Genomic DNA, 21,345 nt, shown 5'->3' with positions numbered 1-21,345 from the left:
AGCCCCCATAGTCAGACCCTCTAATAAGGAAGCACCCCCTTAGTCAGACCCTGTAATGAGGCAGCACCCTTATAGTCAGACCCTGTAATAAGGCAGACCCCATAGTCAGACCATGTAATAAGGCAGCACCCCAATAGGCAGACCCTGTAATAAGGCAGCAGCACCCATTAAAAAAAAATTACTTACCTCTCTTCTGTCTGGTTCCTGCACTGCTGTCAGGAGATCAGCGGGCTCCGGGCAGTGACGTCATCGCGCCCGCTGTCAGTGTCAATGACCTATATTTACCTTCATTCGCGGTGAGGCGCCCTCTGCTGGTTGTTCCTGGAGCGTGGGAACTTTCCTAGAAAGCTCCCAGGCTCGAGTTCATATGAGGACAACCAGCAGAGGGCGCCTCACCGCAAATGAAGGTAAATATAGGACATTGACCTACTTTACCTTCATTCCCCGGGGTTTTGCAGCCAAGAGCACCGCTGCATTAACAGAGCTCCTGGCTGCAAAATATTTTAACCCCTTCAGATGAATTTACATCGTGGGACCTTACAGATCTTCGGAAGGTATGTATATTGTTGGTTTATTATTTTTTCTTTGTTACAGAGTGAGGGTCTTCAGATGGATTGAGCGTAGAATAAAATATTACAACAACCTTTGTTTTTATTTCATTAAAATAATTTTTAATAATGTGTTTGTGTTTTTTTTAACCCTTTACTAGTATTGGATTAATAATGGATAGTTGTCATAATTGACGCCTCTCCATTATTAATTTGGCTTAATGTCACCTTACAATAGCAAGGTGGCATTAACCCTTCATTACCCCATATCCCACCGCTACACGGGAAAGGGAAGAGAGTGGCCAAGTGCCAGAATAGGCGCATCTTCCAGATGTGCCTTTTCTGGGGTGGCTGGGGGCAGATGTTTTTAGCCAGGGGGGGGCCAATAACCGTGGACCCTCTCCAGGCTATTAATATATGCCCTCAGTCACTGGCTTTACTACTCTGGCGGAGAAAATTGCGCGGGAGCCCACGCCAATTTTTTCCACCATTTAACCCTTTAATATAGCTAGAACGGCCAAATTTTGCATATACACACTACTAACATTAGTAGTGTGGAATATGCAAAAAAAATGGGGATATGAGATGGTTTACTGTATGTAATCATGTCTCATATCATGTCGGGTTTAGGAAGGAGATAGCAAAAGCCGGCAATTGAATTACCGGCTTTAAAGCTATCTAGCGCTGTATGAAGTAATAATATATATACATATATGTGTCTCACTGACATATATTATTATTATTATTATTATTATTATACATTTTTATAGCGCCATTTATTCCATGGCGCTTTACATGTGAATACGGGGCAAATATAGACAAATACATTAAACATGAGCAGATAACAAGGCACACGAGTACATGAGGAGGGAGGACCCTGCCCGCGAGGGCTCACAGTATATAGACAGTATATATATATATTTTTTTTGTTTTACACATGGATCCCTTGTATAGCCGTATGTCGGTTTTGCAAGCCTGCGAGAAAAACACGCAGTATGGATGCCATACGGATTACATACGGAGGATGCCATGCGCAAAATACGCTGACACACCCTGCCTACGGAGGAGCTACGGACCACTATTTTGGGGACTTTTCAGCGTATTACGGCCGTAATATACGGACCGTATTGTCTTACGCTGAGTGTGACGCCGGCCTAAAAAGAAGAACAACGCCTGATTATAGGCAGCCACACAGCGTCCACAGTGCCTCCATCTGCCTCATTATAGGGATTCTTCTGTCGGGTTTCCATCTGAATCACGTTTTTCAGAGATTTACACGGAAACCCCAGTGTGAGCGCTCAGCGAAGAGAGCAGGATAAATGTGCGCCGAGCCTTACTGCAATCTTTGAGAAGCAGAATGAAAAAAATCAACAGCAAGTGAAGAACTGGTTTTATTTATTTTTTACGCTATTTCAATATTTGGTAGGCAGAATGAGTAAAAACCAGCAATTCAGGAATAGTTTTGTTTTTTATTTTCTGCCTATGAATAATATAATTGATAAGACAGCTTCATCCTTCAGGCCAGTACGATTACAGCGCGTTTTATTTCACTTTTTGCTTGGGGGAATGATAAAGCATAGTTTTTTGCCTCATTTTTTATTTCTTTAACCCCTTCATGACCCCAGCTTTTTTCGGCTTTGCGTTTTCTTTTTCCGCTTTCCTCCTTCCCAGAGCCATAACTTTTTTATTTTTCCGTCAATATGGCCATGTGAGGGCTTTTTTTGTGTGGGACAAGTTGTATTTTTGAACGACATCATTGGTTTTAGCATGTCGTGTACTAGTAAACGGTAAAAAAATTCCAAGTGTGGTGAAATTGCAAAAAAAGTGCAATCCCACACCTGTTTTTTGTTTGTTTTTTTGCTAGCTTCACTAAATGCTAAAATTGACCTGATATTATGATTCTCCAAGTCATTACGAGTTCATAGACACCTAACATGTCTAGGTTATTTTTTATCTAAGTGGTAAAAAAAATTCCAAACTTTGCTAAAAAAAAAGAAATGTGCGCACTTTTCCGATACCCATAGCGTCTCCATTTTTCGTGATCTGGGGTCAGGTGGGGGCTTATATTTTGTGTGCCGAGCTGACGTTTTTATTTACACCATATTGGTGCAGATACGTTCTTTTGATCGCCCATTATTGCATTTTAATGCAATGTTGCGCCAACCAAAAAAACGTAATTCTGGCGTTTCAAATTTTTTTCTCGCTACACCGTATAGCGATCAGGTTAATCCTTTTTTTTATTGATAGATCAGGCGATTCTGAACACGGTGATTTCAAATATGTGTAGATTTTTTTTTTTATTGTTTTATTTTGAATGGGGCGAAAGGGTAGTGATTTAAAATTTTATATTTATTTTTTCATATTTTTAAAGCTTTATTTTTTACTTTTTGCCATGCTTTAATAGCCTCCATGGGAGGTTACATGGGAGGCTAGAAGCTGGCATAGCCTGATCCGCTCTGCTATATAGAGGTGATGCACAGATCACCTCTATGCAGCAGAATTAAAGCATTGCTATGAGCGCTGACCACAGGGTGGTGCTCATAGCAATCCGGCATCAACAACCATAGCGGTCTTCAATAGACCTCTGGTTGTCATGTCGATGCATTGCTGACCCCTGATCATGTGACGGGGGTCAGCGATGCGTGCATTTCCGTCCCGATGGCCAGAAGCGCTAGTTAAATGCCGCTGTCAGCGTTTGGCAGCGGCATTTAACTAGTTAATAGTGGCGGGTGGATTGCGATTCCACCCGCCGCTATTGGGGGCACATGTCAGCTGTACAAAACAGCTAACATGTCCCGGCTTTGATGCGGGCTCACCGCCGGAGCCCGCATCAAAGCGGGGGTTCTGACCTCGGAAGTACTATCCCGTCCGAGGTCAGAAAGGGGTTAACGGTGTTCAGTGAAGGGTTTAACTAGCGGGACAGTTTTATAGGTCAGGTCGTTCTGGACACAGCTATACCAAATATGTGTACTTTTTTTTTTTTACATAAATAAATGTATTATTTGGATTAACATTTTTTTCTTTTCTTTTTGTTCTTTATTTTCTGATTTTTAAAAAAAATATTTTTACAATTTTTTTAAAAACTTTTTTACATTGTCCCAGGATAGGACATCAACTTCACACTGACAGATCCCTGACCTACTACTCTGCAATGCTTCTGCACTACAGAACATTAGAGCAGCATCTGACATACAGGGAGGAGGTGCATGAACTTGTGCTCTGAGCATGACAGGCCATCATTCGGCTCGGTGTCACCATGGCTCGAGTTCATATGAGGACAACCAGCAGAGGGCGCCCTCTTATGATCTCGAGCCTGGGAGCTTTCTAGGAAAGTTCCAACGATCTAGGAACAGCCAGCAGAGGGCGTCTCACCGCAAATGCAGGTAAATATAGGTCATTGACCTACTTTACCTACATTCTCCGGGGTTTTGCAGACATGAGCAACGTTGCATTAGCAAAGCTCGTGGCTGCAAAATATTTTAACCCCTTCAGATGGATTTACATCGTTGGACGTGACAGATCCTCGGAAGGTATGTGTATTGTTGGTTTATTTTTTTTTTTTTATTTACAGATCGAGGGTCTTCAGTGAGTGGATTGAGAGTAGAATAAATTAATACAACAACCTTTGTGTTTTTTTCATTAAATTAATTTTTAATAATGTGTGTGTTTTTTTTTTAACCCTTTACTAGTCTTGGATTAATAATGGATTGGTGTCATAATTGACGCCTCTCCATTATTAATTTGGCTTAATGTCACCTTACAATAGCAAGGTGGCATGAACCCTTCATTACCCCATATCCCACCGCTACACGGGAATGGGAAGAGAGTGGCCAAGTGCCAGAATAGGCGCATCTTCCAGATGTGCCTTTTCTGGGGTGCCTGGGGGCAGATACTTTTAGCCAGGGGGGGGGGCAATAACCATGGACCCTCTCCAGGCTATTAATATCTGCCCTCAGTCACTGGCTTTACTACTCTGGCGGAGAAAATTGTGCGGGAGCCCACGCCAATTTTTTCCGCCATTTAACCCTTTAATTTACTAGCTAGAACGGCCAAATTTTGCATATACACACTACTGACATTAGTAGTGTGGAATATGCAAAAAAAATGGGGATATGAGATGGTTTACTGCATGTAAACCAGGTCTCATATCATGTCGGGTTTAGGAAGGAGAAAGCAAAAGCCGGTAATTGAATTACCGGCTTTCTGCTATCTAGCGCTGTATGAAGTAATAATATATATACATATATGTGTCTCACTGACATATATATATATGTATATATATATATATATACCTATTCTATGTGTACACATTTATTCTACCTATTCTACTGTAAGCTGTCAGTGTGATTTTACTGTACACCGCACTGAATTACCGGCTTTTCTCTCTAACAGCACTGCGTATTCCTCGCAAGTCACACTGCTGGTCCGTGTGTAATCCGTATTTTTGGGGCTTCCATAGACTTTCATTGACGTTTTATTTGCGCAACACGGTGACAAACGCAGCATGCTGCGATTTTCTACGGCCGTAGAAAGCCGTATAATACTGATCAGTTTAATACGGCAGATAGGAGCAGGGGCATAGAGAATAATTGTGCCGTATGTTTTGCGAGTTTTACGGACGTAGTTTCTGCGCTCTTACGTCCGTAAAACTCGCAAGTGTGACGCCGGCCTAACGCTGCCCGCTATTAAAGAGAAATGGTATTCACGCTTCTCCACGCCCATAGGGGCGTGGGGAAGCGTGAATATTCATTTGGCTTTAGCAGCGGGAAAGGAATCTGTCTCCAGCTGCTGCTAGGCTGGCACAGAGCGGGCCCCCTTGACTCAGGGGCCCCATAGCCAGTGGCTTGGGGCCCCGGGAGCAGTGGGGGCCCTTGAAGCATTGGGGGCCCTAGGCAGCTGCTGGCAAGTATGCCAGCAGGTGTCAGTGCCTGGGCCCACCGGAGAATCCTCTGGTTCTCCGGTGAGCCAGTCCGAGCCTGGCTCCAAATATGAGAGACCTGGAGCAGTTTGCAAAAGAAGAGTGGTCCAAAATTCCAGTAGAGAGGTGTAAGAAGCTTGTTGATGGTTATAGGAAGCGACTGATTGCAGTTATTTTTTCCAAAGTGTGTGCAACCAAATATTAAGTTGAGGGTGCCAACAATTTTGTACGACACATTTTTAGAGTTTTGTGTGAAATTATGTCCAATTTGCCTTTTTTCCTCTTTTTTTTGTGTCGTTCCAAAACACACAAAGCAAATATTATTATTATTATTATAGCGCCATTTATTCCATAGCGCTTTACATGTAAGGAGGGGTATACATAATAAAAGCAGGTACAATAATCTTGAACAATACAAGTCACAACTGGTACAGGAGGAGAGAGGACCCTGCCCTCGAGGGCTCACAATCTACAAGGGATGGGTGAGGATACAGTAGGCGAGGATAGAGCTGGTTCTGCAGTGGTTTGGTCGATCGGTGGTTACTGCAGGTTATAGGCTTGTCGGAAGAGGTGGGTCTTCAGGTTCTTTTTGAAGGTTTTGATGGTAGGTGAGAGTCTGATATGTTGTGGTAGAGGGTTCCAGAGTAGGGGTGATGCGCGAAAGAAATCTTGTATGCAATTGTGGGAAGAGGAGATAAGAGGGGAGTAGAGAAGGAGATCTTGTAAGGATCGGAGGTTGCATGCAAGAAAGTACCCGGAGGCTAGGTCACAGATGTATGGAGGAGACAGGTTGTGGATGGCTTTGTATGTCATGATTAGGCTTTTGTACTGGAGTGAGTCTCTGGGTAATGGGGAGCCGGTGAAGGGATTGACAGAGGGGAGAGGCCGGGGAATAGCGGGGGGACAGGTGGATTAGTCGGGCAGCAGAGTTTGAAATAGATTGGAAGGCTGCGAGAGTGTTAGAGGGGAGGCCACAGAGCAGGACGTTACAGTAGTCAAGGCGAGAGATGATGAGGGCATGGACTAGGGTTTTTGCAGATTCTTGGTTTAGGAATGTACGGACCCGTGAAATATTTTTGAGTTGAAGGCAGCAGGAAGTGGAAAGGGCTTGGATATGTGGTTTGAAGGAGAGATCAGTGTCAAGGATTACCCCGAGACAGCGAGCTTGTGGGACTGGGGAGAGTGGGCAGCCGTTTACTGTAATGGAAATAAACTTGTGTATAACAAAACATGCGTAATTGCAATAGTTTTCTAGGAGAAATATTTCATTTTCTGGAACAATTAAAATGTGTCAATATTTTCAGCCATGAGTGAATTTTGTATTGACAACCCCCTTTTCACTGCTTTTTAGCCTAAAAGCCTCAGTCTATAAAAGCGGAGGAGTGAGCAGGGTATTCAGCTTAACCCCTTTCAGACATGTTCCGTTTATATACGGAGCTGCAGGAGCTGCATTCCCGCAGACCACCGTGTATATACGGCACCGTGATCGCTCGGGCTCACGCTGAGTGCACCTGCGATTGAGTGTGGATGTCAGTTCTATGTGAGAGCTGAAACCCTGCAGCAACACCCACAATCGGTGCTAGCAATTGCATCGTGTTGTGCCGATGGGAGCACAGTGGGAGCTCCCTCCTTCTGCAATGCCCCGCGATGTCACTGTCACTATTGAATCACAGGGGTTAAATGCCCGCGATCGGTGCTAGCACTGATCGTGGGTGTTGCTGCAGGGTTTCAGCTCTCACATAGAACTGACATCCACACTCAATCGCAGGTGCACTCAGCGTGAGCCCGAGCGATCATGGTGCCGTATATACACGGTGGTCTGCGGGAATGCAGCTCCTGCAGCTCCGTATATAAACGGAACATGTTTGAAAGGGGTTAAGCTGAATACCCTGCTCACTCCTCCGCTTTTATAGACTGAGGCTTTTAGGCTAAAAAGCAGTGAAAAGGGGGTTGTCAATACAAAATTCACTCATGGCTGAAAATATTGACACATTTTAATTGTTCCAGAAAATGAAATATTTCTCCTAGAAAACTATTGCAATTACGCATGTTTTGTTATACACAAGTTTATTTCCATTACAGTAAACGGCTGCCCACTCTCCCCAGTCCCACAAGCTCGCTGTCTCGGGGTAATCCTTGACACTGATCTCTCCTTCAAACCACATATCCAAGCCCTTTCCACTTCCTGCTGCCTTCAACTCAAAAATATTTCACGGGTCCGTACATTCCTAAACCAAGAATCTGCAAAAACCCTAGTCCATGCCCTCATCATCTCTCGCCTTGACTACTGTAACGTCCTGCTCTGTGGCCTCCCCTCTAACACTCTCGCAGCCTTCCAATCTATTTCAAACACTGCTGCCCGACTAATCCACCTGTCCCCCCGCTATTCCCCGGCCTCTCCCCTCTGTCAATCCCTTCACCGGCTCCCCATTACCCAGAGACTCACTCCAGTACAAAAGCCTAATCATGACATACAAAGCCATCCACAACCTGTCTCCTCCATACATCTGTGACCTAGCCTCCGGGTACTTTCTTGCATGCAACCTCCGATCCTTACAAGATCTCCTTCTCTACTCCCCTCTTATCTCCTCTTCCCACAATTGCATACAAGATTTCTTTCGCGCATCACCCCTACTCTGGAACCCTCTACCACAACATATCAGACTCTCACCTACCATCAAAACCTTCAAAAAGAACCTGAAGACCCACCTCTTCCGACAAGCCTATAACCTGCAGTAACCACCGATCGACCAAACCACTGCAGAACCAGCTCTATCCTCGCCTACTGTATCCTCACCCATCCCTTGTAGATTGTGAGCCCTCGAGGGCAGGGTCCTCTCTCCTCCTGTACCAGTTGTGACTTGTATTGTTCAAGATTATTGTACCTGCTTTTATTATGTATACCCCTCCTTACATGTAAAGCGCTATGGAATAAATGGCGCTATAATAATAATAATAATAATATTTGCTTTGTGTGTTTTGGAACGACACAAAAAAACAGAGGAAAAAAGGCAAATTGGACATAATTTCACACAAAACTCTAAAAATGTGTCGTACAAAATTGTTGGCACCCTCAACTTAATATTTGGTTGCACACACTTTGGAAAAAATAACTGCAATCAGTCGCTTCCTATAACCATCAACAAGCTTCTTACACCTCTCTACTGGAATTTTGGACCACTCTTCTTTTGCAAACTGCTCCAGGTCTCTCATATTTGGAGCCAGGCTCGGACTGGCTCACCGGAGAACCAGAGGATTCTCCGGTGGGCCCAGGCACTGACACCTGCTGGCATACTTGCCAGCAGCTGCCTAGGGCCCCCAATGCTTCAAGGGCCCCCACTGCTCCCGGGGCCCCAAGCCACTGGCTATGGGGCCCCTGAGTCAAGGGGGCCCGCTCTGTGCCAGCCTAGCAGCAGCTGGAGACAGATTCCTTTCCCGCTGCTAAAGCCAAATGAATATTCACGCTTCCCCACGCCCCTATGGGCGTGGAGAAGCGTGAATACCATTTCTCTTTAATAGCGGGCAGCGTTAGGCCGGCGTCACACTTGCGAGTTTTACGGACGTAAGAGCGCAGAAACTACGTCCGGAAAACTCGCAAAACATACGGCACAATTATTCTCTATGCCCCTGCTCCTATCTGCCGTATTAAACTGATCAGTATTATACGGCTTTCTACGGCCGTAGAAAATCGCAGCATGCTGCGTTTGTCACCGTATTGCGCAAATAAAACGTCAATGAAAGTCTATGGAAGCCCCAAAAATACGGATTACACATGGACCAGCAGTGTGACTTGCGAGGAATACGCAGCGCTGTTAGAGAGAAAAGCCGGTAATTCAGTGCGGTGTACAGTAAAATCACACTGACAGCTTCCAGTAGAATAGGTAGAATAAATGTGTACACATAGAATAGGTATATATATATATATATATATATATATATATATACATATATATATATATATGTCAGTGAGACACATATATGTATATATATTATTACTTCATACAGCGCTAGATAGCAGAAAGCCGGTAATTCAATTACCGGCTTTTGCTTTCTCCTTCCTAAACCCGACATGATATGAGACCTGGTTTACATACAGTAAACCATCTCATATCCCCATTTTTCTTGCATATTCCACACTACTAATGTCAGTAGTGTGTATATGCAAAATTTGGCCGTTCTAGCTAGTAAATTAAAGGGTTAAATGGCGGAAAAAATTGGCGTGGGCTCCCGCACAATTTTCTCCGCCAGAGTAGTAAAGCCAGTGACTGAGGGCAGATATTAATAGCCTGGAGAGGGTCCATGGTTATTGCCACCCCCCCCCCCGGCTAAAAACATCTGCCCCCAGACACCCCAGAAAAGGCACATCTGGAAGATGCGCCTATTCTGGCACTTGGCCACTCTCTTCCCATTCCCGTGTAGCGGTGGGATATGGGGTAATGAAGGGTTAATGCCACCTTGCTATTGTAAGGTGACATTAAGCCAAATTAATAATGGAGAGGCGTCAATTATGACACCAATCCATTATTAATCCAAGACTAGTAAAGGGTTAAAAAAAAAACACACACATTATTAAAAATTAATTTAATGAAAAAAACACAAAGGTTGTTGTATTAATTTATTCTACTCTCAATCCACTCACTGAAGACCCTCGATCTGTAAATAAAAAAAAAATAATAAACCAACAATATACATACCTTCAGAGGATCTGTCACGTCCAACGATGTAAATCCATCTGAAGGGGTTAAAATATTTTGCAGCCACGAGCTTTGCTAATGCAACGTTGCTCATGTCTGCAAAACCCCGGAGAATGTAGGTAAAGTAGGTCAATGACCTATATTTACCTGCATTTGCGGTGAGACGCCCTCTGCTGGCTGTTCCTAGATCGTGGGAACTTTCCTAGAAAGCTCCCAGGCTCGAGATCATAAGAGGGCGCCCTCTGCTGGTTGTCCTCATATGAACTCGAGCCAGGGAGCTTTCTAGGAAAGTTCCCACGATCTAGGAACAGCCAGCAGAGGGCGCCTCACCGCAAATGCAGGTAAATATAGGTCATTGACCTACTTTACCTACATTCTGCGGGGTTTTGCAGACATGAGCAACATTGCATTAGCAAAGCTCGTGGCTGCAAAATATTTTAACCCCTTCAGATGGATTTACATCGTTGGACGTGACAGATCCTCGGAAGTTATGTATATTGTTTTTTTTTTTTTTTTTTTTATTTACAGATCGAGGGTCTTCAGTGAGTGGATTGAGAGTAGAATAAATTAATACAACAACCTTTGTGATTTTTTCATTAAATTAATTTTTAATAATGTGTGTGTGTTTTTTTTTACCCTTTACTAGTATTGGATTAATAATGGATAGGTGTCATAATTGACGCCTCTCCATTATTAATTTGGCTTAATGTCACCTTACAATAGCAAGGTGGCATTAACCCTTCATTACCCCATATCCCACCGCTACACGGGAATGGGAAGAGAGTGGCCAAGTGCCAGAATAGGCGCATCTTCCAGATGTGCCTTTTCTGGGGTGGCTGGGGGAAGATGTTTTTAGCCTGGGGGGGGCCAATAGCCATGGACCCTCTCCAGGCTATTAATATCTGCCCTCAGTCACTGGCTTTACTACTCTGGCGGAGAAAATTGTGCGGGAGCCCACGCCAATTTTTTTCGCCATTTAACCCTTTAATTTACTAGCTAGAATGGCCAAATTTTGCATAGACACACTACTGACATTATTAGTGTGGAATATGCAAAAAAAAATGGTGATATGAGATGGTTTACTGTATGTAAACCATGTCTCATATCATGTCGGGTTTAGGAAGGAGAAAGCAAAAGCTGGTAATTGAATTACCGGCTTTCTGCTATCTAGCGCTGGATGAAATATTAATATATATACAGTGGGGCAAAAAAGTATTTAGTCAGTCAGCAATAGCGCAAGTTCCACCACTTAAAAAGATGAGAGGCGTCTGTAATTTACATCATAGGTAGACCTCAACTATGGGAGACAAACTGAGAAAAAAAAATCCAGAAAATCACATTGTCTGTTTTTTTAACAATTTATTTGCATATTATGGTGGAAAATAAGTATTTGGTCAGAAACAAACAATCAAGATTTCTGGCTCTCACAGACCTGTAACTTCTTCTTTAAGAGTCTCCTCTTTCCTCCACTCATTACCTGTAGTAATGGCACCTGTTTAAACTTGTTATCAGTATAAAAAGACACCTGTGCACACCCTCAAACAGTTTGACTCCAAACTCCACTATGGTGAAGACCAAAGAGCTGTCAAAGGACACCAGAAACAAAATTGTAGCCCTGCACCAGGCTGGGAAGACTGAATCTGCAATAGCCAACCAGCTTGGAGTGAAGAAATCAACAGTGGGAGCAATAATTAGAAAATGGAAGACATACAAGACCACTGATAATCTCCCTCGATCTGGGGCTCCACGCAAAATCCCACCCCGTGGGGTCAGAATGATCACAAGAACGGTGAGCAAAAATCCCAGAACCACGCGGGGGGACCTAGTGAATGAACTGCAGAGAGCTGGGACCAATGTAACAAGGCCTACCATAAGTAACACACTACGCCACCATGGACTCAGATCCTGCAGTGCCAGACGTGTCCCACTGCTTAAGCCAGTACATGTCCGGGCCCATCTGAAGTTTGCTAGAGAGCATTTGGATGATCCAGAGGAGTTTTGGGAGAATGTCCTATGGTCTGATGAAACCAAACTGGAACTGTTTGGTAGAAACACAACTTGTCGTGTTTGGAGGAAAAAGAATACTGAGTTGCATCCATCAAACACCATACCTACTGTAAAGCATGGTGGTGGAAACATCATGCTTTGGGGCTGTTTCTCTGCAAAGGGGCCAGGACGACTGATCCGGGTACATGAAAGAATGAATGGGGCCATGTATCGTGAGATTTTGAGTGCAAACCTCCTTCCATCAGCAAGGGCATTGAAGATGAAACGTGGCTGGGTCTTTCAACATGACAATGATCCAAAGCACACCGCCAGGGCAACGAAGGAGTGGCTTCGTAAGAAGCATTTCAAGGTCCTGGAGTGGCCTAGCAAGTCTCCAGATCTCAACCCTATAGAAAACCTTTGGAGGGAGTTGAAAGTCCGTGTTGCCAAGCGAAAAGCCAAAAACATCACTGCTCTAGAGGAGATCTGCATGGAGGAATGGGCCAACATACCAACAACAGTGTGTGGCAACCTTGTGAAGACTTACAGAAAACGTTTGACCTCTGTCATTGCCAACAAAGGATATATTACAAAGTATTGAGATGAAATTTTGTTTCTGACCAAATACTTATTTTCCACCATAATATGCAAATAAAATGTTAAAAAAACAGACAATGTGATTTTCTGGATTTTTTTTTCTCAGTTTGTCTCCCATAGTTGAGGTCTACCTATGATGTAAATTACAGACGCCTCTCATCTTTTTAAGTGGTGGAACTTGCACTATTGCTGACTGACTAAATACTTTTTTGCCCCACTGTACATATATGTGTCTACTGACATATATATATATGTATATATATATATATAGACAGTATATATGTTTTTTTTTTTTTTTACACATGGATCCCTTGTATAGCCGTATGTTGGTTTTGCAAGCCTACGATAAAACCACGCAGTACGGATGACATACGGATTACATACGGAGGATGCCATGCGCAAAAAACGCTGAAACACCCTGCCTACGGAGGAGCTACGGACCACTATTTTCGGGACTTTTCAGTGTATTACGGCTGTAATATACGGACCGTATTTTCATACGCTGTGTGTGACGCCGGCCTTAGCCGCAGGGTGCAGCTAACACTGCCCGCATGTAAAGCCCCACCAAAACACCACATACAGACAGCACTGCAAAAGCACCGTCCGCACCACATACACAGGCACAGCCGCACACAGAGTCAGACACACAGCAGTTCACCTCCTGGCAGCAGCAGCAGCACATTCTGGCGTCCTGCTTCCCTGTGTGAGAGCTCAGCTGGATGACGTCATCATCCAGCGTGTTGCCTCACGCAGAAAGCTGCCGGCAAAGAACAGGCTGCAGGGAGGTGAGCTGTGCTGTGTGAGTGTGCCTGCGTGTCTGTGTGTGAGTGTGCCTGCGTGTGAGTGTGCCTGCGTGTCTGTGAGTGTGAGTGTGCCTGCGTGTTTGTGTGTGAGTGTGTCTCTGTGTGAGTGTTTGTGTGTGAGTGTGCCTGCGTGTTTGTGTGTGTGTCTGTGTGTGAGTGTGTCTGTGTGTGAGTGTGCCTGCGTGTTTGTGTGAGTGTGTCTGTGTGTGAGTGTGCCTGCGTGTTTGTGTGTGAGTGTGTCTGTGTGTGAGTGTGTCTCTGTGTGAGTGTGTTTGTGTGTGAGTGTGCCTGCGTGTTTGTGTGTGAGTGTGTCTGTGTGTGAGTGTGCCTGCGTGTTTGTGTGTGAGTGTGTCTGTGTGTGTGTCTCTGTGTAAGTGTGTTTGTGTGTGTGTGCCTGCGTGTTTGTGTGTGAGTGTGTCTGTGTGTGAGTGTGCCTGCGTGTTTGTGTGTGAGTGTGTGTGTCTGTGTGTGAGTGTGCCTGCGTGTTTGTGTGTGTGTCTGTGTGTGAGTGTGACTGCGTGTTTGTGTGTGTGTGTCTGTGTGTGTGTCTCTGTGTGAGTGTGTTTGTGTGTGAGTGTGCCTGCGTGTTTGTGTGTGAGTGTGTCTGTGTGTGAGTGTGTCTGTGTGTGAGTGTGCCTGCGTGTTTGTGTGTGTGTCTGTGTGTGTGTGTCTGTGTGTGAGTGTGCCTGTGTCTGTGTGCCTGCATGTTTGTGTGTGAGTGTGTCTGTGTGTGTGTGTCTGTGTGTGAGTGTGCCTGTGTCTGTGTGCCTGCATGTTTGTGTGTGAGTGTGTCTGTGAGTGTGTTTGTGTGCCTGCGTGTCTGTGTGTGAGTGTGCCTGTGTGGCCAGGACATGGTTAAAGGTACAGATGACCAGATTGCTGCTATGATCAGAACTTCAGAAGCAAATTAAGGTTTTTTTCCAAGGCTACAATATTGATGACCCACCTGTCAGCTTTTACCAGGTCCCTGCGGAGCTGGAACAACACAGGTCCGTACACGTAGTGGCCATTCTCGAGTATTGTAGCTCAGCTCTTATTAAAGTGATTGGGAGCAGAGCTACAATAGCTGGGAAAGGTGAATACACAGTATACAAAGCATGTACGGGAGTACTTCCGGTGGTAGTGGGGGCTCCTAACAGCTGATCAGTGGGGGTCCCCAGCCAGTTGGATATTGATCACCTATCCGTAAAGGGGCTGAGCACTACTTGAACAACTCTTCCATAAATACTATATTGTCTACTGTAAAATAAATATATATTCACCTCCAGCACTGGCAGCGTTCCAGTGATGTTGGGGCTGGATCTCATTGTTATGAGCACTGATGGGCGGTTTTGGTCTTGGGCAATCCCTTTCAACTGAGTGATACACAATTGTGATTATACTGCGTTTTACATGTTTGGAAAGGTTGTACTGTCAGAAGCTGTGTGCCTCAATGACTCCCCTTGTAATGTCACTCACCCGAAATATTACAGCATCTCCCATGACCACAATGGGCTGTGATATCACAACAGCTCCATAACTGATGCCAACCTCATGAAACAACATATGTGATGAGTTATCTGCCGTGATGACCAGGTAGTGCCAGTCATAGATCCCTATGACATTTCTTGTATCTGTAACAATATAGGTATTTGGATATAGCTGTAGAATGGGCCCCTAGGGTCAATTCCTCCTGTGGGCCCCAGACACCTCAGTCCGACGCTGTGTGGAGTGCGCCTTTTCCCAACAGCAATTTTAAGTTCTTTCCACAGGTGTTCAATGGGATTTTGACTCACTGCTGACCACTTCCGAACTCTCCAGTGCTTTGTTTCCATCCATTTCTGGGTGCTTCTTGAAGAATGTTTGATATCATTGTCCAACTGGAAGACCCATGACATAGGCTGCAAACCCAGGTTTCTGACACTGAGCACTACATTTGGACTCAAAATCCTTTGGTGATCTTCAGATATTATGATGCCTTCTACACAGTCAAGAACATCAAAAAACTGACCGTCACATCCAAACACAATCAGTTTTTTGATGTTCATGTGCATTTTCCTTCTGACTGAGCACTCCGTCCCTTAGCCTCAGGCGTTTTTAATTGCAGCAGGATTCTACCCCTCCATTGAGATATAGAGTTTAGTCCAGAGAGGATTCATATTCGGTTCTCCGAGAGATGTAGACTGTCTAAGGCTACGTTCACACGGTGCGGTTTTTGCTGCGGATCCGCAGCGGATTTGCCGCTGCGGATCCGCAGCCGTTTCCCATGTGGGGTACAGTACAATGTAACCCTATGGAAAACGAAACCCACTGTGCCGACGATCCTGAATTTCTACGGAAAAACCGCGCGGAAACGCTGCGGAAAAAAAGAAGTACCATGTCAATTCTTTCTGCGGATTCCGCAGCGGGTTTCCGACTGCACCAATAGGAAAGTGCAGTTGGAAACCCGCAGAGGAATCCGCAGAAGAAAACGCAGGAAAATCCGCTGTGCAAAATGCAATGATTTTGCACTGCGGATTTTCCAAAAAAAGGACCTGAAAAATCCGCAGGAAATTCAGGATCGTGTGAACATACCCTTAGTGAGGATTGGCATTAGGTATTGGCAATGAGGAACACCTTTTTTATGTTTCAGTGTCAGCAGTGGGGACCTCCTTGGTTTCATTTCATTCAAATGTCAATGGATAGTTTGTGCTGACACTGATGCACCCTGAGCCTGCAGGACAGCTTGAATTTCTTTGAAACTTGATTGGGGCTGCATCTGGACTATCCTGCATTGCAACCTTTCATCAATTTTTCTCTGCCATCCACGGAGATTAGCGACAGTGCCGTGGGTTGTAAACTTCTTGATTATATTGTGCACCGTGGACAAAGGAATATGAAGATCTCTGGAGATGGACTTATAACTTTGAGATTGTTGATACTGTTCAATAATTTTGGGTCTCAAGTCCTCAGACAGTTCTCTTTCTATTCTCCATGCTTAAGTGTTGCACACACAAACACGCAATGGAAAGATTGAGTCAATTCTCCCTTTTTATCTGGTTTCAGGAGTGATTTTATTTTGTGGACACCTGTTACTTGCCACAGGTGAGTTAGAACGAGCATCACGTGTGAAATAAGGTTGTTTACCCAGAATTTTGCCTAACACATTTTTGGGGCTTTGGGTGAAATTATGTCCAATTAGCCTTTTTTCAGTTTTTTTGTGTTGTTCCAAAACACACAAAGGAAATAAACGTGTGTATAACAAAGCATGTGTAATTGCAATAGTTTTCTGGGAGAAATACTTCATTTTCTGAAACAATTGAAGGGTGGCAACACTTTCGGCCATGACTGTATGTGGAAATTGGACGTATGGCCTAAATACGAGTGATCAATTTATAAAAATGGAGGAAATGGTCCATAATCACTGGTAATGGAGCGAATGAGGTCAAGTCTGTCAGGGGGCGCTGTCTGCACCATTAATGCAAATGGCAGCACCTTTACCATTGGAAGATGGAGGGGTCAACTCTTCAGCTGTAGGGGCTGGAGGACGTATATCTACACCACCTACAGTTACCCCTCAGGAGTCAGGGCGGCAGCAGTGGACGGAAGACGGATTTATTGTCACACAGTTACTTTATTACCCCATAATATATAATAACACCCGGAATTGTAACATTGCAGGAAAATGACTCTTATTGCAGCAGTGAGCGGACGCCTCCCCCGACTCCCTGTCACCATGTGCCAAGGGCAGCAGCACGGAAACGTCCGCCTTTACCGAGAGGAATGCTGAGTATTGTAGTCTTCACGTCTTAGACGCTCAAGCGGGATAGATGATTTCAGACTACAAATACCGTGGTGCAGCGCGCCGGCGACCGGCCAATAACTTTCTAGTCTAGTGAAGGACAGAGGTTACGCATGCGCAGAAAGCTGCGTGGCTCATGTGGAGGTCAGAGCTTTGAGGAGGTGAGTGCAGGCAGGCCGAGGAGGCACCGGGGGAGAATATTGCTGGGTCATGGGGGTCTTATATCGGTGGGAGGTCCATACAAGGGGCTGCACTGTGTATGTGTAGACATTGTGCGTTCCCTGCATACATAATGGGGGAACCCCTGGGACTGGTATACAATGTACAGTTGTGGTCTCTGCTCCGTTAAGTGCTCACCAGTCATTCAGACCCCATAACCCTAAAAGAAAATAGTGGTGTCCTGCTTTGGAGAACCACTGCTCCCAGCAGACTGGGAATTGTATGTGTGAAACAGCCACAGAGTGCTTCACTGAGCAGTACTATGGCACCGGCCCCAGAGATGTTTGTGGGGTCCTGGTGCCCCCAGTTTCATATGGTGCCCCATCAGATGGCGTTATCCCCTGGGAAGAGTAACTGTGACGGCACATAGAGCCTCCATAAAGCCATAGTGTCTGTGGTGCTGCTGCCTGGGGGTGAGGGGCCGCCGCTGTGTGTGTGTGGGGGGGCGCCGCTGTGTGTGTGGAGGGCCGCCGCTGTGTGTGTGGGGGGGCGCCGCTGTGTGTTGGGTAACTGCAAAGAAAGATTTTATGCTTTAAGGGTTATTCCTGTCTTTATCATTGCCATAGAATAGGACATAAGTTCCTGGGGGTCCAATTAGTGGGAACCCCTCCCATCCCAATAATGGGACTCTGTAGGTTTCCAGCTGAATATTCATACTTCTGGTCCATTCACTCTCTATGGCAGGGGTGGGGAACCTCAGGCCCATGAGCCATTTATGGCCCGCACTGACTTTCTCCAGCCCCTGGGCAGATTACTGGGGACCCCAGTGCTTGGGCCGGCAAATGGGTTTTGATGTCTGCCGGCCAGTTAATTTCTTCTTGCTTTGGGCGCATGTGCCCATAGTGAGGAGCATGTAGTGAGAGATTCCGTCCTGACACCAGTGCCAGCATCAGGACGTACTTTGTGGGGAGCTAACAAGTGATCTGTACGGCCCCCGAAGGATCGTATAAATATCCAAAAAGCTCTTGGCAGAAGAAAGGTTCCCAACCCTGCTCTATGGGACTGACAGCAAGAGCAAAGTGCAGTGCCTGGTTTCTTAACAGTCCCATAGAGAGAATGGGAAGGAGGTGCCATTTCTCATAACAGCTGTACATCTGTACAATCCCTTGTCTTTGAGATGGGTGGGTGTCGTAGTGTTTGGATCCCCAGTGATCAGTAAGTTCTCTTCTGTCTAACAGATGTGGAGTAACTTATCATTTGGAATAACCGTGGGAACTTCCCATCATTCACATTTGATCATCTAGTTTCTGGTAATAAGACACTCTGATAAAACGGGTTTTCTTCTGATTGATATATATCTACTATATAATTGTCTAAAGGTCACTTCCGTCTGTCAGTCTGTGACGGATATTTATTGGTCACGGCCTCTGTCATGGAATCCAAGTTGCTGATTGGTCTCGCCAGCTGCCTGTCATGGCTGCCGCGACCAATCAGCGATGGCCACAGTCCGGTGGAAAAATGGCCACTCCTTCCTCCCCGCAGTCAGTGCCTGCTCCGTACTCCCCTCCAGTCAGCGCTCACACAGGGATAATGGCATCGTTGACCACGGTGTAACGCACTCGGTTAACGCTGCTATTAACCCTGTGTGACCAACTTTTTATTATTCATGCTGCCTATGCAGCATGAATAGTAAAAAGATCTAATGTTAAAAATAATAAAACAAATAAAAAATAGTTACATACTCGCCTTCCGAAGTCCCCGGATCGAAGCGACCGGTTACCGATGCTCCTCGCGACGCCCCGGTGACCGCTCCATGCATTGCGGTCTCGCGAGATGATGACGTGCAGTCTCGTGAGACCGCAATGCACTCTTCAGACCGGAGCGTGCGAGGAGCATCGGTAACCGGCCGCTTCGATCCGGGGGCTCCGGAAGGTGAGTATGTAACTATTTTTTATTTTAATTCTTATTTTAAACAGGGATATGGTGCATACTACGTGACTGGCCAGTGTACTACGTGACTGGCCAGTGTACTACGTGACTGGCCAGTGTACTACGTGACTGGCCAGTGTACTACGTGACTGGCCAGTGTACTACGTGACTGGCCAGTGTACTACGTGACTGGCCAGTGTACTACGTGACTGGCCAGTGTACTACGTGACTGGCCAGTGTACTACGTGACTGGCCAGTGTACTACGTGACTGGCCAGTGTACTACGTGACTGGCCAGTGTACTACGTGACTGGCCAGTGTACTACGTGACTGGCCAGTGTACTACGTGACTGGCCAGTGTACTACGTGACTGGCCAGTGTACTACGTGACTGGCCAGTGTACTACGTGACTGGCCAGTGTACTACGTGACTGGCCAGTGTACTACGTGACTGGCCAGTGTACTACGTGACTGGCCAGTGTACTACGTGACTGGCCAGTGTACTACGTGACTGGCCAGTGTACTACGTGACTGGCCAGTGTACTACGTGACTGGCCAGTGTACTACGTGACTGGCCAGTGTACTACGTGACTGGCCAGTGTACTACGTGACTGGCCAGTGTACTACGTGACTGGCCAGTGTACTACGTGACTGGCCAGTGTACTACGTGACTGGCCAGTGTACTACGTGACTGGCCAGTGTACTACGTGACTGGCCAGTGTACTACGTGACTGGCCAGTGTACTACGTGACTGGCCAGTGTACTACGTGACTGGCCAGTGTACTACGTGACTGGCCAGTGTACTACGTGACTGGCCAGTGTACTACGTGACTGGCCAGTGTACTACGTGACTGGCCAGTGTACTACGTGACTGGCCAGTGTACTACGTGACTGGCCAGTGTACTACGTGACTGGCCAGTGTACTACGTGACTGGCCAGTGTACTACGTGACTGGCCAGTGTACTACGTGACTGGCCAGTGTACTACGTGACTGGCCAGTGTGTGTGTATATATATATATATATATAATTTGTTTATTTTTCCCGCCATTTTATGTGACTGAGGGTAATAAATTGTAACCCTTGATTGCAGTTTGAGTATCACAAGCAGTCCGGTCACAAAATACATGGAAGAGGTGCCACCTGCAGTCAGTTTGCTTTCTGCGCAGCCTCATAATTCTGTATTAGTCTGATGCTCATATTGCATGTTTGCATTACTATTGCACTAATATATTGATCTTTTAGTAATATCTGATACTTTGTCATTGCAGGCCCCATATTAAAGAAAATGGCAGCAAAGTTGTTTGAATCAATTGGAAAGCTTGGTCTGGGTTTGGCCATTGCTGGAGGTGTTGTAAACTCTGCCTTATATAATGGTAAGTTCATTTTGCAGTTTTCATGCACTTAATTGTAGGTAATTATATTACGCGTTATTCCATTTACTCCATGGTGCTTTACATGTGAGGGGAATACATTATAAAAAAAAAAATAAAGTACAGTAATATTAAACTGACTGGTACAGGAGGAGAGAGGACCCTGCCCGCGAGGGCTCACAGTCTACAAGGGATGGGTGAGGATACAGTAGGTGAGGGGAGAGCTGGTCATGCAGCGGTTTGGTGGTTACTGCAGGTTGTAGGCTTGTCAGTTCCATGGCTGATGAGCCAAAGCTTATGAACTCATGGTGTACAGAAATACAACTTGCCGGTAGATGGTTTATGCAAGATCTGATATCTTCTAGCCTTAGAATAGGCGAGAACTTCCTGACCGCTGGGACACCCGGTGATCCCCAAAATGGAGCTTTGAGGTGCCCTGACTGAGTGGAATAGAGATTTCTCCTTTGCCTCATTGGGGGACTCAGACCGTGGGTGTATGCTGCGAACACTAAGTGATACAAAGAAAGTTCTCTCCTCCCCTGCAGTATACACCCTCCTGATGGCTCTCAGCTAACCAGTTCT

General features: G+C 45.5%; 1 protein-coding gene across 1 annotated transcript in view; it reads left to right on the top strand.

The window, feature by feature from the left end:
• The first annotated feature begins 17,363 nt into the window (after positions 1–17,363).
• PHB1 (prohibitin 1) overlaps positions 17,364–21,345 on the top strand; it is a 31,385-nt gene continuing 27,403 nt past the window's right edge. The window contains exons 1-2 of the mRNA XM_069751421.1: positions 17,364–17,467; positions 20,662–20,766. Coding sequence (XP_069607522.1) covers positions 20,679–20,766 — 88 coding nt within the window. The 5' untranslated portion in view covers positions 17,364–17,467; positions 20,662–20,678. The remainder of the gene's footprint in view (positions 17,468–20,661; positions 20,767–21,345) is intronic.

The sequence above is a fragment of the Ranitomeya imitator genome, chromosome 2, assembly GCF_032444005.1.
Source record: "Ranitomeya imitator isolate aRanImi1 chromosome 2, aRanImi1.pri, whole genome shotgun sequence".
Lineage (NCBI taxonomy): Eukaryota > Metazoa > Chordata > Amphibia > Anura > Dendrobatidae > Ranitomeya > Ranitomeya imitator.
The sequence above is the reverse complement of the archived record's forward strand: the minus strand, read 5'-3'. Positions and strand labels throughout refer to the sequence as shown.